Raw genomic sequence first — 16,251 nt, 5'->3', positions numbered from 1 at the left:
ACAGACTGCACTGTCATTTGTATTTCATACTGCTTTGACAATAATGCACAACTGGTCATGTCCTCATTCATAAGGAAGCAGGAACCTCCCATAACCGTTGCCCTGATTTTGAAAGGCATCAATATGGGGCAAGATGACGGATGAATACAAATAATTCATCTATTTGACTGTGGCAGATGTTAGCTTGCTCTCTGCTTATTTGGCCTCTCTCTGTGTCTAAAAGTGGACTGTGCAACAGCGCAGACCTGTTTCTTCTACAGAGTATCTATGAGGGACAGTCACACCAAAATACCAGAGATGAAACTGCTCACAACAAGGTCTGTGGATTATCTTGACTAACTGGGTCAGGATTTCTGGAAATGTTATTTGGTGCTTTGAGACCAAGAGCCATATAGTCCCATTCAATTGGAGAGAGCCGGTATCTGCAAAACAGGCAACTTACACCAAAACAATTGTGATTGATAAATAGCAAGAGGAAAGATATAGAGACAAACTATCTGGGTTGTTAAATATACATACCACTTTTATTTATTTATTTATCAATTAAACATATTTGATCAAGTACAGCTATCTACATTTTAAACAAAAACACCTGTAACACCATACTATTCCAAAATGAATGAACAAACAGAGGCTGTCATGAGGACATTTAAATTTGATATTTGATAACATATGCCTAAATTGCCGTTTAAACAACTGTACAGGTTTATTGCCTTTAGTTACATTCTGAGGGAATAAATATGCGTGACCCACTTAATCATTAGGAAGTAACACATATAGGCTTACTCTGTCTGTGATCAAGGTTAAACATATAAAGACAGTAGGCTGACCAAGAGATTTCACGGATTTAACGTGCCAGCTCGGTGCGCACAGGTGTTGCCTCTCCATGTGACTGCTGGTATGAAACTGCGCCGTTGTTTGGGGACTACACAAAGAGCATTTCCACTTTCCAGCATCGCATTCTATGCTGCATACCATCAATACCTCAGTAGCATGAATGGCGACAGCATGTCAGCAGGTACAGGTGACATGTCGTTCCAGCGTGTTCATGGCTTGTTCTGCGCCTCTGTGGCAGGTTTGTCATTCGTGATCATGGTTTGTTGTTGATTGTTCCGGAATATAACGTGTGGGACTTTGCTGTAAGTGTGGGAGTAGATTTATAGGTGTGCGGTTTTCTCGCTGTTGAGTCCTAAGTTCTCACAGCGGAATTTGGAAAGTGACTTTACGCACAAGCTCTTCTCTATCCAAAGCCACCGGAGGACTTTGGGAGTAACTGCGCGGGGGGATGGCAGAGGAAATCTTCAACGATTCCTTCCCAGATCTGAGAGAAGTGGAAAATAAGGTTGGCCGGAAAACACCGGAAAGTCTTCTGATTTGGATGAGGGATTCTGCGGACTGCGGAGATGGTTGGAGGTCTGATGTGGTCGACAGGGGAGACCGCAGCTCTGCCTTCAGCGATAGCTTTTCTGACAAAATAAGCAGCCTGAAACAAGAGATGGTAAAGACTCCTATTCTGTTCTCAGCATTGAATCTATCATAGAGAATATGTAATTATGCATTTTCCTAAATGGACAAAATCATTTACTGTACTGTTTGTACTGTCTGAGTGCGCCTGCATGCGCACCTGCGTCCATATTTGGCAACAACTTGCACAACTTGTTTCAGCAACAACTCCTTTGTTTGTTCTGATAACAAACCACTGCTTTCAGTTCTAAACCACTTCGCCTGCTTATTTTTTATTTCTGATGACAGATAGTGTCACGTGTCTCTCCACCACACCCATCACCTGGTGTCTCCCTCATTCATCTTAATTCACTTCTCACATTATGTTGCGCTGCTCATCATTCTCTGAACACCTTTCACCTTACCTTAGTTCCTCCAGCATTCTTCTAATTTATTTAGCTCTTTTGTTATGATTCATGCTTTGTTGGCAAATGAGTACACAAGCAGGGGCCTCGCACTGTGCATGTGTGTGTGTGTGTGTGTGTGTGTGTGTGTGTGTGTGTGTGTGTGTGTGTGTGTGTGTGTGCCAGCCACACACACACACACACACACACACGGTGCCCTAATATATACCTGCATCACACTTATTTAACTCCTCTCTATTTTTGCAGAGGTGGCTGCGTTCTGCCGATGTGAAGATTCTGCGCCAGCTGGTGGCCGTTCACGAGGGTATTGAGGCTATGCGTTGGCTGATGGAGGAGCGGGGTGCCTCAGCCAGCCATGGCAGCAGCTTGACAGGCAGCCTGAGCAGCCTGGTGACTGTGGAGGAGCACGGGCTCTCAGTGTCCCCCTGCAGGTACAGTACAGTTTTGTTTGGCATGTGTACAGAACCTGTTCTCATTGAACATTGGGCACTATTTAAAAAAATAATAGATTATCTGTGTGTTCTAATACCCATACCATACTATTTAGTATGCTAGAAAAACATGTAATATGTCCCAATACATATTATATCAAATGCAGTATGCCTAACATACCAGGATGTCCAACTTCATCAGGTCACATTCAGCATGCAAGCCAACATGCTTTTCTGGCTTACAATCCTTGGAGCAGAATATATATGAGCAAGATGGTCAAAGATCAAAGATACCAGATGAATGTATAGTATGTAGCCTTAAAAGAAAAAGTAAGCATTTTTTAAGCTAGTGCAGATGTAAGAAAAGTGCATTAAACAAAGTCATACATGGCCAAAATCTTACCAAACTATTGGTGTACTGTAGGCATGCCTTTAATGTTGCATGGGGCATTTGTATTGTAGAAAGTATGCAATACGACAATATATGTCCATTTGAATATAAACATAAATTGTATTGTAAAGTTAGCATATTTGGCATATTCAGTGTTCAAAAGAGAGTATGACAGTGAATTGTCATAACAATCATGTACCTTTCATTGGATATCCTACAAACTGCTGTTACAAACTTCTGAAACCTAAAACAAAAAAATACAAAATTGAATTCACTGCTCCATTTTGGTCAGATTCAGACTTTCAACGAAACCTTGAGGCAGCGTATGATAACCTAATCGTGCAGGATGTATATTTAAAGCATTTTCAGTTTGGGGGTCAGGCTTCATATGTGGTTTATATATATATATATATATAATTGCTCCTGCAGAGAACGACAGAGTCCAACTCAGGATTTGACTGAAAACTCTGGCGATGAATCAGCAGATCACCCACCACACGCTGATGATGGTGAATCAAACCACAAGAGCTACTTTGACATTCGGATCCCTGAGTTTACTGAGGAAAGACTTCCTAGTCCTTCCACCTTCAAGTTTGGAGTCAGTCGTTCCACACATGGCAGCCGTGGTCGGTCATCATCTGGTCCTGCCAATTGTTTGGTTGGTGCCAAATTTGAAAAGTCACAACCACAGGACTCTGATGTAGCTCCGTTACAAGACATCAAAGACAAGGCTGGCACCATCAGAAGAGCTCTTCTCAGATCTAACAGGGCAAGAAGAAACATGAATAATATTTTTCCCCTCACTAAACAGTCAGGAGAGACACAGACGGAGCACCAAAGTCGGGAGGGTTTCAGTGCCTCTGAGCACAATACGATGGAAGAGGAAGAGAGTGCACCTAATAGAGACACAGCTTTGCTGGGGTATGATGCTCAGTGGTGCTGGGTGGAGTCACCGGATGATGTTACGTTTTTATGATCTTCTATAAAGCTACCTTTAAATGTATGATATTTGGTTTGAAGCTATTCCCCTCAACAGTTAACTGCCCTTTTCTCTTTCTCGCTACTCATTTGCTTTTGATTAGGATGTACACTGTTTGATGTGTGTATTTTAGGTGTTCCAAGAGACACACAAAAAAAACTGTTTATTTACATACAATTATGGAAATTTCAAATATGATGAAGCTCTATTAGAAGATATCTAGAAATATAATGTCCTTGCATAATAAATGTTTTACACACTGGTGACTTTAATTGCAGATATACTGATCATGAACTCCATGTTTTTTATTTTCAGTGAATTTCATTTGATTGTCTTATCTTATTCCTAATAGCTTCTATCTCATATATTGTCCAGTCTTTTTTAAATCGTTCCCAATTGTGGATATAAAACAATGCACCTTTGCACATTTTAAAGATGGACCATTGTTCTGCTGCAATGATGAGCCTAATATGTTGGTTGGTAATAAGCAAGACAAAAAAAAGTCTTTATTTATACTCTTGCTTGTCTAGCAACCCAAACAGCAGAGAAGTATGAATGCTGAAGAATTGTGTGTTACGTGTAAACATGGAATTCATTATGACGTAGTAGTAAACAAATAAGACAAATGGACATTAGTGATGGTGAAATAAGCCCTAATCATGACAGCTATACTAATATTAAAATGAAGGCATTTCAGAGCTGTTTCTATAGAACAGCGTTGCCTTCCATGGTACTCTTCAGCTTGTACTTTTAACATTACCATTAGAATAAACACACACGCTTCATTCATGGACCAGGTTGTACCATATTCACTGCTGTGCATTATGTTTTGCGTCATCAACAAAAAGTTGTCGTTTATGTCAATCAGCAATATTTGAACAATATCGATTTTAAAATTACAACAAATGATCAATAACATTGCATTTTGTTCTGGATCGTTAATGTGGATGATGATTATTTGTCCGACAGCCACAAAGGCAGCACCCGATGACTTTCGTGACGTCGTGTATTTACATGGAAATCCAGGAAGTGCTGTGCCTGCAGAACGACTTCTCTTGAGCGACAGCTGTGTGTGTGACATTATAGGTGGTTAACGGACGATGTGATGGTCCAGACGCTCGCGCAGGAAACATGGCGTTTAGTTTTCTACGTGGTCTCCTTTTCGTCGTCCTGACGACTTGGACCTCAGCAGACGGTCAGTGTTTTCAGAGACGAGGACAGGACTTAGCATGTTGGCTAACTGGCGTTAACTACCGCGACGTGCGACTTTACCTGAACGACAGACACGTTTTTGTCTTCCGCTCCGTGAACTTGTCTCACTCGACTCATGCACTCACGTTCACATTGTTAAAGACACATGTTGTGTCCGCTCTATGACGGTAATGTGACAGCGTATATATTTACAGTATGTATCATCTAGCTAGCTTAATAACATTTGTCAGTAAGTCGACTGTTTCTTATTGACGTTCAACAAAGTTTGTGTGACAGCATTTATTTTGTATTTATTCTTTTATTTATTGTCTCATTATGTCATACTTGCTCTATCCGCTGTGCATCTTTTTCATCTCTCTGGCTAAATTTCACCAGTGTGTTATTTTTTTAATTAAAATAATATTTTGTATCATTAATCATCTTTTATCACATACATAGATCAGCATGTATACTTGTACCATCTTGTGGACAAACATGCATTTCATTCATATTCTTCCATTTTTATTTACAAACTACTAACTTACTGTATTACTTTACTACACTCAGCGGTAAAACTGTGTTTGCGCTCTTTCTGTTTGAACTCTTGCGCCCTAAAGATGGACCGGTGACATTCGTCTCAGAGCTCTCGTCCAAACCGGCTCAGAAGTTGTCCAAGTATGGCTGGTACGGCAACGTGAGGCTGCACAGGTTTCACGTACCAGAGGAGACGGCTGTCGCTCGCTGGCTGTTCTCAGTCACCAAGGGCCACTCCTTCAACTGTGGACAGCACAATGTCTCCATGTAAGATCAAGAAAATGTCTCTCCATTTTCTCTGTGATTTATTTTAGTGTTCTCTATTGTTGTGACTCTTCTTTATCCCTTTTTATCCTTTTCTGGATTTTCTGCGAACACTTTTTTTTTGTTCCTTGAAACTTTGAATTTCTCTCTCTCTCTCTCTCTCTCTCTCTCTCTCTCTCTCTCTCTCTCTGTAGCCATATTCAGTATGGTGCCCCTCCAGTTATAAACCCAACAGGGACGGTGTTTCCCAATGCAACACTATGGAGCCCCTGTCTGTCTCTGATCCTACCGGTGACTTCACACGGCTCCACAACCTTTAACCTCTCCAATCCTGCTCCCGGTGATTGGTACATTGGTGCCCACTTGCCTGAAGATGATGGGCGCATTGAGCAGAAGGTTTGTATAGAGCTGAGGACCGTTTGGAAGAAAGATATGACGCCACTTATTTGAGTTCTTTGTGGCCTGAATGTGTGATTTTTCACTTCAACTACATCTCTGTCCATCATATTGGTCTGAAAAAGATTTTAGTTTTGCGTTGATAGATCAAGCTAAAGTGGCAGTATTCCTATAATGCTCTACTTGAAAATGATGCTTCTAACCCAACCGGTTCCACCGGAGCAGTAAAGTGGCTGAACCACATTCTTCTGCTTCTTCTCTTTTTGGCCTCTGTTCATATTTCATATTTGCAGCTGGTAGTGCAGTCTTATTTACCAATGGCTGGCCTTGAAAGACATTTTTTTATTTACATTTTGTCTTATACTCTCTGTAATTGTATTTTGGTCCCCCATTGTTCTTCGTTGTTTTTTTGTATTTTTCTATCAGGGCTTTCCGTCTTGCTCGTACTTCTTCCAGCCTCAGCTATCAATCAGGAGAGCGGTGGACACGCCCACTTTACAGCAGGGCACATTCCTCCAGCAGACCGCAGCACCTGACAGACCGGCACGCCTTAAGTAAGAACTGTCTGTGTGTGCATCTGAATACATTTCTTTTCCCGTCGTCCCATCCTTTATGCCATTTTATAATTCTCTTATCAGTCTATAAAAGACTAGTTCATTTATTGTGTCTGTCTTAGGTTGTATGTTCCAGAGTTTGCCTCCTCTTTGTCCGTCTCTGTGGCTGACTGTTCGTCAGAGGAGGGAGCCGACGGTGGAAACTGTTCACTCGTCCTCAGCCTCGGCTCTACTTCTCTGCAGCACCGCCCAGTAACTGTGAACTGCTCAGGGATTGGCTGCTTTGCAACTCTTTCTAACCCACCTTGGGATACCTGGTTACGAGTTGTCGTGGAGAACAGCCTAGACAACCGTACTGTGACATTTAGTATCGTCTCAAACTGCACAGGTGAACACAGAAACGCACTTCCGTAAACGCAACTCACACATTATGTCTCATTATGTGTAATTTATTCTGTGTGTGTGTCTCCCTCAGTGGGGTGCAAGCCAAAAAGTGTCGGCCTTAAAGCAGACGATAACATCGATAAGCTCCGTGGCAACAGCAGCGATACCAACTCAACATCAGCAGGCAACAACTCCATGATTACAGACACAGTCACCTTAAACAACGAATCAGCGTCCCTGTTCACCCCGTTGTCAGCATGTGTGTGGAGCATCCCCGTGCTCTACGAGGAGGTAGACGTTCTGTCGCTTCGATTCACTCCGGCCAGTGGACCCAACGTCAGCGTTACAGATGCACACCCCACCCTGCTCACCTACCCCCTGTACACACAAGCCACTGGTGGTACACTCAACCTACAGCTCACACTCAACACTGTGAGTACTACTGAAATACTACACATTCACTCATTCACTATTCTGATAAAAGCGTGTTAGATTTGAGAGTGTCAGAGTTATGATTCCTTGCTGTTTTACTTGTGTGTGTGTGTGTAGACTAATGCAACCCTGGGAAACGGCAGCAGTGTGGTCGCCTGTCTCTCTCCGTGGGCTCCAGTCCTCGAACTCAACCACTCTCAACCCTGTCGCACAGGTAGCACAGATAACCAGAATGATTCTTTTCACAGAATGATTCTTTTCACATACTTGATGGAATTGATGCATTAAACACCTGGAAATACCTGCAGTAGCTTAAATAATCAGGTAGTATTAAGATAGAATATAAGTAAATGGGGTTGTAGGATTAATGATGATTATAATGCGGGTAGATCAAATCAAGCATTCTGATTGGTTGAGAGTGAGTCACGAGGTGTAGTTTATTCAGCCATAAAGTACTGTCCAGCCTGTTTACATTTAGAGCGTTCCATATCAGTGCGCACTTAAAAATAACAGGTAGATTTAAATTGCGCGACCGTTAGTTGTCATTTCAAGCTTGACAGTTGCCAACCATGTTCGTGTAAACTTTGATATTGTAACGTCCGCAGTAACGACTCGCATACGTTGGTTTCCTTAACTTGCAAGTGTATTGCTTGAGTGTTCACAGTATTGCAACGGGGCTTTTCGCTAACAGTAACGGTAGCTCAAACGGAACAGCTAACAAGCTCACGTAGCATCCCCCACACTAGCATAACGAACGACAACACACACGTCACCTCCTCCTTAAAATGAGATGAGGAATGAAAAGGGTTTGACCACAAAATCATGATAATTTCTAGTGAGAGATAATTACGTCGGTAATTTCCCGACGCGAGTTCTCTAAACATCATGGAGGAGAAAAATGACGGAGAAAAGACGGACAGAAGCAGCGAGAGCACTTCTTTACATCGGTGGCTGCGTGTCATCCTCCACCCTGCTTCCAACCGGCCTGGTCAGTAAATCGCAGATATACTGACCAGGCAGTCCGTTTTATAGTCCCGTATGTGCGTCCCAGGACTATTTTCTCTGTCGCTGAAATGCGATACACAACGTTTGGTGGCTACAACTATTTTGTGCTGAAAGGGAGCTTACTATTACTATTTATAAAGTCGCAGGTACCCGTATTATAAAAGCAATAAGGTACTCGAGGCAGTACTGTGTCTACAATAGTGTACAGTTCAAGGGTTTGCCGGCCCTCCGCTGCGCGTCGGGCCTAACAACTCCCTTGAACAGTACATTATTGCACGACACAGTACTGCCTCTCGTACCTTATTGCTTAAATAACACACTAGGAATGGACAAGGTAGTCCAGCTGTTTAAAAAGTACCAAACAAGTTAAAATATACATTTATGAAATAGGAATGTTAACCTTTTTCAAAGGTGTTATTTCTGCCTTCTGCCAAGAGCAGGTGCCAGCTCCGCTATAATTTAGAAATATAGGTCACGGTAACCTACAAAGTCACATAAATACTACTGATAACCCATGGTTGAAGTGGACTCTTGAAGTATGGAAAACCATTATAAGACAACACAAATTAGAGGGAGATATTGTAACACTTAAATGGTATGCATATGATTCTGACTTCACACCAAATAAATTGGATACTAGATTTAGGGATTGGATAGCTACAGGAATAACAGCCATATGCAATCAGGAAAGGAGGCACACTGCTAAGTTTTGAAACTCTTAAAGAGAAGCACTTAATCACTAGAAAAACAGGTCTTCTATCGATACTTGCAGATACTTTGTGAATACGAAGATGAAAAATATGACAGAGTACATATCTGATAGAACTGTTTAGAAAAGCATATAACTCAGATATAGGCAGTAAAATCATCTCATGTATATATAAATGTCCGTTGAATTTTAATATCATATTTTCTGGGATTTCCCTGCTATCACAGACTATTTGAGAGGGATACACACCGCCCTACAGAACATTTTTGAAGGTGAAATACCTCTGGAAAGTAAGACCATGTATCTGGAATGTTTACCTAAAACATTGCTAAAAAGAGACAAATATTTAATAAATGTACTTCTGGTAGCCGGCAAAAAGACTCACAAATGAATCACAAATGGTTATCATGGTTATCCCACTCTGAATACATGGATGGACACTACAACATAAAGAAGCTAATCGCATCTGTCGACTACAAACTGGAAAAAAAAAAATTGGGACATTGGGAAAAATGGGTTACATACATAACACCCCATAGACCTGATTTTATTTTCAGAAATCAATGAATGTACAATAGAGAATAGATCACTCCCTAGTTATACATTGTTTTTCTTTTTGTTCTTCGTTTTATTCTGTTTCTTGTTGTTGTTTATTCTGTTTTTTGTTCTATGTGTATAACTAAAATGAGCATCATCTAAAAATGTGCACATGCAATGTCAATTGTCTGAAAAACATGTGTAAATGTCTAATTAAAAAAATTAGCAGGGTCTCATTGTGCCCTGTAGACAGAAATATATATATATATATATATATATATATATATATATATATATATATATATATATATATATATATATATATATATATATGTATATATGTATATATGTATATATATATATATATATGTATATATATATGTGTATATGTATATATGTGTATATATATATGTGTATATATGTATATATATATATATATATATATGTATATGTGTATATGTATATGTATATATATATATATATATATGTATATGTATATATATATATATATATATATATATATATATATATATATATATATATATATATATATATATATATATGTATATGTGTGTGTGTGTATATATATATATATATATATATATATATATATATATATATATATATATATATATATGTGTGTATATATATATATATATATATATATGTGTGTGTGTGTGTGTGTGTGTGTGTCAAGGTTTGCATTTTGAAAATAGAATTTGTGTGTGTATCTGCAGCTTTGTTTGGAGGGTACAGTGTTCGTGTGAATACCAGTGATCCCAAAGCTGTGGTCCGGTTGCCTTTTCCTCAGTCCGCAACATGGTACCTCACCCTGCAGCTTACATGCAACAGGTAACACACACATGCAACTGATGCATTTCTATCTCTATCTAAAAATGTGTGTTAACTATTTCTACATTATTTCTGCACCTATGACATGTTTTCCTCGAGTATTCTCCCTCAGATTGGGACAACACTACTCTCAACAGACAATAGATGATTTTAATTAACACATATAGTCTATGTAATGCCTTTGTAGATGTGTTCATGTTAACATTATACACACGTTTACATCGTTATAAATTCCCATATCTGTGCTCTTGAGTTTTCCTCATTCCAGTTCATTGTTAAATTCTGCTTGCACATGAATACTTTCTTCATTGTTTTACTTTGGACTGACACACTACACCATGTTTTATGAAATGCAACAGTATAGCGTTCTTCATATTTAATTCTTTATTAAAAGACTTGCTAAACGTTGGGAATTAAAGTGCATACACTTTGATTGTGCAGCGAAGGTATTTATGGTTGGCCATGTGTTTTTAATATATGAAATGTGTGTTTTTCTTGCAACAGTGATTGTGGTAATACATCATTGGTGTCTGTGGTCCCAGAGGTCTTTATCAGTGCCTGTGTAGAGGACTGTGGGATATACGGGGAATGTAGACTACTGAGATCCTACAGCTACCTGTATGCTGCCTGCGTCTGCAAGGCTGGTAAGAGACACGCACAAACGCACACGCACACAGAGAGAGAAAGAGACTTTTCTCTTTCTTTAATAACTGAAGTAACTAGTCCATCTTTTCTTAAACTAAAATAAGAACTGTCCACACTGTATCTTTTCTTGTAATGTTCTGATTAATTGTGCTATGTATTTATTTTTATTTCACCGAGTGTGTGTGTCTTTGCAGGCTGGAGCGGTTGGGGCTGCACTGACAATTCAACAGCTCAGTCGTACCGTCGCCAGTTGACGGCAACTCTTCTGCTCACGCTCAGTAACCTGTCTTTCCTGCCTGCCATCGTGGTGGCCATCAAACGCTGCTACATCACTGAGGCCTCCGTCTACCTTTTCACAATGTTCTTCTCCACGGTAACACACACACGCATGTAGGACAATTGCATTTTAGCCATGTTTCTGGAGTACTGTTCATCTTTTAAAGTGGATAATGTTATGTAAGAGGGAAGGATCTCTTCGGAATTGACATTGTGTGAACACTTGTTAGCTCAAACGTAGCAAGTGTTTGCTTTGGTCAGCACACTATCAATAAGACCAGGACTTATAAAGAAATCATTCCTCCTCACAAGACTGTGAAAACTGCCATGCACAGTTTTTAATGCTGAGCATGTAGAGTTAAAGGCTATTTTTGGTCATTCTACACCTGGTGAGAGTGTTGCTGCCCGGTATTCAGATTTCACAGCAAAGCTCTCTTTGTAAGTTTTTCTGAAGGTTCCATTCCACAATGTTGACAGACACTTAGACTCAGAGTGAATTATGCCAGTGGCAAAATCAAGCACTTTTAGTGAACGTAACGTTACATTGACATTACAACTGCGCTTGCAGTTTAAGGATTTAGTTAACTTTCTCACTTAATTGATTCCAGGACGCTTCTTACTTCCAGAAGTGGTCGTTGAAATGCTGACAGAACGTGTCTATTTGCTATGTATTGCTCTTAATACAGTTGTTGGGTATAACCTGTGATGATAGATACCTTCAGGTAAAAATATAGATCAAGCCAGACCACACAACACACAGTTTTATTAGTCATTATGAACACGTGTTATATGTAACTGTGAGGAAGGAGAGCCTTAATTATTATTAAGGTAGTTTTGTTGAATAATGTAATGGTTTTTTTTCTTTTTCTTTTCACATTCTAGTTTTACCACGCATGTGACCAGCCAGGTGTAGCAGTAATGTGTATCATGGACTACGATGCCCTACAATATTGTGACTTCCTGGGGTCCGTCTGTTCCATCTGGGTCACCATCCTGTGCATGGCTCGCATCAGAGACGCATTCAAATATGTAAGACACTGACTATTGCCTATTTTCCTTTTAATACTATCATCACATAATTAAGTGCTGTTTATAATCGTCTTCTTCTTGTGTCTTCTTGTGTTTGCAGACTCTGTTTATGCTCGGGGCTCTGCTTATAGCCATGTCAATGCAGCTGGACCGCAAAGGCCTGTGGAACCTGTTGGGTCCCGTCCTCTGTGCCATACTGTGCATGGTCACTGCCTGGGTGAGTCGTACGACAAAGGGAGTTTATAAAACGCTATTTGATGGGAATATGCTGCTGACTTCCTTGTTAAAAACACTTGTTTTGGGGAGAAAATAAAGATTGTTACTAAAACAATTAACTTGCTGTAGCTGAGGTGTGCTGAATCCAGTTCACTTTTGTTAACAGGTGTACCGAGGAGTGCAGCGGCGTCATTGTTACCCGCCTTCATGGAAACGATGGGTCCTCTTCCTGATCCCCGGGGCAATCTGTGCCCTCATCGGGGTATGTTTGTACATTTTCACTGAGACGGAGGACAACTACTACTACACACACTCGCTGTGGCACATTCTGGTGGCCAGCTGCGTGGTGTTCCTGCTGCCGCCAAAGGAGAAAAACAGGGAGGCGTCAGGCTGGAGCAGGGGCTGGAACTGGAACTGGAACTGGAGCTGGAGCTGGAGACCCCGGGTTTGTGGGTACACTCTGTGTCAGAGCGACAAGGAGGAACTCCACACTGTCACATAGTAGGAAGCAAAGTTACTGGGCATTGATTGTTTAACCGCACTGCAAACTTTAACAAAACAAAATCTTTTAAGACTCTGACTCTTCAAAATGTCTTAATATCTTGAATAAAACATTTAAAAATCAAATTTAGACCTATACTCTCACAGGTCTACCATGATAATTTTCACATTTATAGACGATTTGAAACTCTTGTCTTAAATAGTAAACAGTCTTAAATAGTTGTGCATCCTGAAATACACACCCACACGCACTATTTAACCTAAATCAAATCTGCTGTAACCTTCAAGGTGGTCTATTCCTCAAGCTTGGGTATGACCATTAAAACCTCCAAGTAACAAACCACCTGACCTTTGACCTCATGATCAGAGGCCTGCACTATGAAGCCAGTTCAACATACCGCGTTCCCGCTAAGCGCTACTCAACGGTGGTCATCAACTCGGTAAATCAACCGGGGTCTCTCAGTGCGTTCTCATATAAGGGCTGTTTTCAGCATATGACCAATCACAGTCTATTGTTAGTCAAGCGGCATATTTTAAAAACAAAGATCAAACTATAATATTAGTCAAATAAGCAGAAGTGAAACATAAACTCCAGGCTAAAAGCAACACAGTTGCAGATACAAAACGCAGGAAGAACAGCTGGCAAAGAAATCGCTGACTATGTGAACGTGTAGGTTTAAAAAGCTGATTTATGCATTCACGCAGCCTGCAATTTATTTATTTTTTCAGGCTTCATAGTACAGGGCCCTGGTATACATATTGTGTATGTACGTAGGCTATGAAATCAATGTTTAAAGTATTTATAAGGAATGGCACTTTGTGGAGCTACTTTTAAATCTTCATATTCAGACTACTGCTGATAAAGTATACGATAGTCATAGTCGATTTAAACACACATTCTTCTTGTATTTTTATTTTCTGCACAGGTCAATGCAAAGATTTGAAAACTATTTCAACTTTTTGATCCATTTGCGATGTGCTTGATTATTAACTGCCATGTAGTTTAAACAACCTTTGAAATAATTTGGCTTTGTTCTTTCAACAATATGACATGGTCTTCATCAGCCTATGAAGTTTGCTTTCATGCCTTCTCACAATCCACATCTTTACGTACTGTAGCCGATAGATGACCGGAGGTAATATCCATGTACAGATTGACCTGTATTCAAACTGAATGACCGTGTCCTTTCTTTTCTTGCATACTCTCCACTCTCTTATCATTGCCTGTTTCGTTTCCCGCTCTAAAATTTATATCCGATTTTACTTTATACCAACCCTCATTCTGAAGCACTTTTATGATTAAAAAGCTAACTCCACTATGTAATGTACACAGCCCAATATTTTTGAGTGGCCACTATGAATGTATAATCAGATTACTGTGTCCGGTGCCTCCTCTTGTCTGCATCTGTCTGTGAATGAGTGCACTGTACGAATGTGTGTGTTTCGTCTCTTGCTCTTGTGTAGCTACTGAGCACTTTCCATACTTTATTTAATGTGAGACATATTGAATATGTGTTGTCTTTTACTATGCATCCCATGCTGTGATGATTTTCTCCTTATGATTTTGCACAGGTTCAAATTGAACTCTTTTGTCACTCCCTTCCTTTTTTTATATTGTGTTTTACTCTTGTATGAGAGTGAGAGGCACATTTAATTAAGAAAAGACATTCTACCACTACAACACACTGTAGCTATTATGTGTGTAAGGATGAAGAAATGTGATGTTTGATGTTAAACATGATTTTACTTCCTTTATTGGTCTTCTTCTTTTCAATTCATTTAAAAATTAGAATAGCATTTAGCACACCAAAAATAAATCTGTGGTAAAAAGAGAGAGGTTTCATGATTTATTTATTTTCCACTCACACACACAGTCCCGCAACAAGAGTGGATGGGGCAATGGAGGAAAGCGGATTATCATAATCCTCAGAAATATAGCAAGTGCTTGTTTGTTGGAATACACATTTTACCTCGTGAGTGTATGCGCTTATATAAGTATATTTGCTTTTGTGCCCATACATGGCTTACCTCCATTAGTAAATCTGGTCGGCTCTCATGTCCTGCACTGCTGACACAGATCACAGGATCTAGCCTTACTGCTCATATTTTTTTTAAATCGAAGCAGCAAAGACCGACATATCCTGATTTTTAATCCCTCGTAAATGCAATCCAAACTTTCATAAGATCTAAATGCCCTCCCCTTTAACAGTCCTCGTCAACAGTGTATAACAAAGGTTTTCTATCTAACTCAAGACTTTAGATATCTCTTCCACAGCAATAGAATATATCATACAACTGTTTTCACAGACTGAGTGCTCCTTATGATGAGTAACCTGACATCTGTCAAATCAGTGGGGTGCCGCTTTAACCTGCATTGACACCTAAAAGGGAACCTTTCTCAGTAGTAGTGGTGATATGTTGTCATAAATCAACATAGACCATAATTATTTATGCGGACCTTGTATTGCGGTGATTCACAAACTTGGATGAGATAAATCTGAGGGGTTTTAAGATGATTAATAGGTGTACAAAATAAATAATAATGTGTTATGGTCTAAGAAAGAAAACCACCCTTTAGAAATGCTCTCAACTCATGCTCAGCCCTTAACTTGTGATGAAGGGTAGACATTCGTCCATTTTTAGGGCTCATAAGATAAAAAGGTTGGGTTAATAATGCGAGTTACTCTGACCACATACAGCCAGTAGAGGGAACCAGTCCAGTAGAGGAACCTGCAGCTCCCACTGGATCAATGGAGGGGATCACAATCTGAAAGGTTATTAGATGAAGGGCAGAGGTGTAAAAAGAAATGAATACGTTCAGTCACAATAGCAGAAGATAAAGAGAACAGCATGTGTAGACAGATGCCACCGTAGGGAACAGCCCTGAGCCAATGTTTTCTGCAAATAGAAACTGTTTTTTTAAGCTTCTGGAAGTTGCTTTCAAATAAACTGAATGACTGGAGCTCTATACTTCATTATTACAAAGACCTCGCATCTGGAGTTTAAGAAATGCTCAAACAAACCATAGTTCATAGTGTGCTTAAAATAGACCCAAGA

General features: G+C 39.9%; 2 protein-coding genes across 2 annotated transcripts; both read left to right on the top strand.

Annotated features, from left to right (window-relative positions):
* Positions 1 to 1,285: 1,285 nt before the first annotated feature.
* Positions 1,286 to 3,921, top strand: LOC306750090 (leucine rich adaptor protein 1-like; the record flags this gene model as incomplete). Its single annotated transcript, XM_079233481.1, has 4 exons — positions 1,286 to 1,498; positions 2,115 to 2,299; positions 3,120 to 3,288; positions 3,502 to 3,921. 4 exons carry the CDS (start codon positions 1,286 to 1,288, stop codon positions 3,664 to 3,666), a joined length of 732 nt encoding a protein of 243 aa, XP_079089607.1. The 3' UTR covers positions 3,667 to 3,921.
* An 879-nt stretch (positions 3,922 to 4,800) lies between these two features.
* pgap6 (post-glycosylphosphatidylinositol attachment to proteins 6) lies at positions 4,801 to 15,008 on the top strand (the record flags this gene model as incomplete). The annotated part of the gene is made up of 13 exons (XM_079230190.1): positions 4,801 to 4,864; positions 5,478 to 5,661; positions 5,853 to 6,054; positions 6,481 to 6,608; positions 6,731 to 6,996; positions 7,084 to 7,424; positions 7,542 to 7,638; positions 10,413 to 10,527; positions 11,032 to 11,171; positions 11,367 to 11,545; positions 12,331 to 12,477; positions 12,578 to 12,694; positions 12,860 to 15,008. The coding sequence occupies 13 exons, from the start codon at positions 4,801 to 4,803 to the stop codon at positions 13,193 to 13,195; spliced, it is 2,316 nt and encodes a 771-aa protein (XP_079086316.1). The 3' UTR covers positions 13,196 to 15,008.
* Positions 15,009 to 16,251: the final 1,243 nt, after the last annotated feature.

This window comes from Taurulus bubalis, assembly GCF_910589615.1.
Source record: "Taurulus bubalis genome assembly, chromosome: 1".
Classification (NCBI taxonomy): Eukaryota; Metazoa; Chordata; class Actinopteri; order Perciformes; family Cottidae; genus Taurulus; species Taurulus bubalis.
Note: the sequence above shows the minus strand (reverse complement) of the source record. Positions and strands in the feature narration are given on the sequence as shown.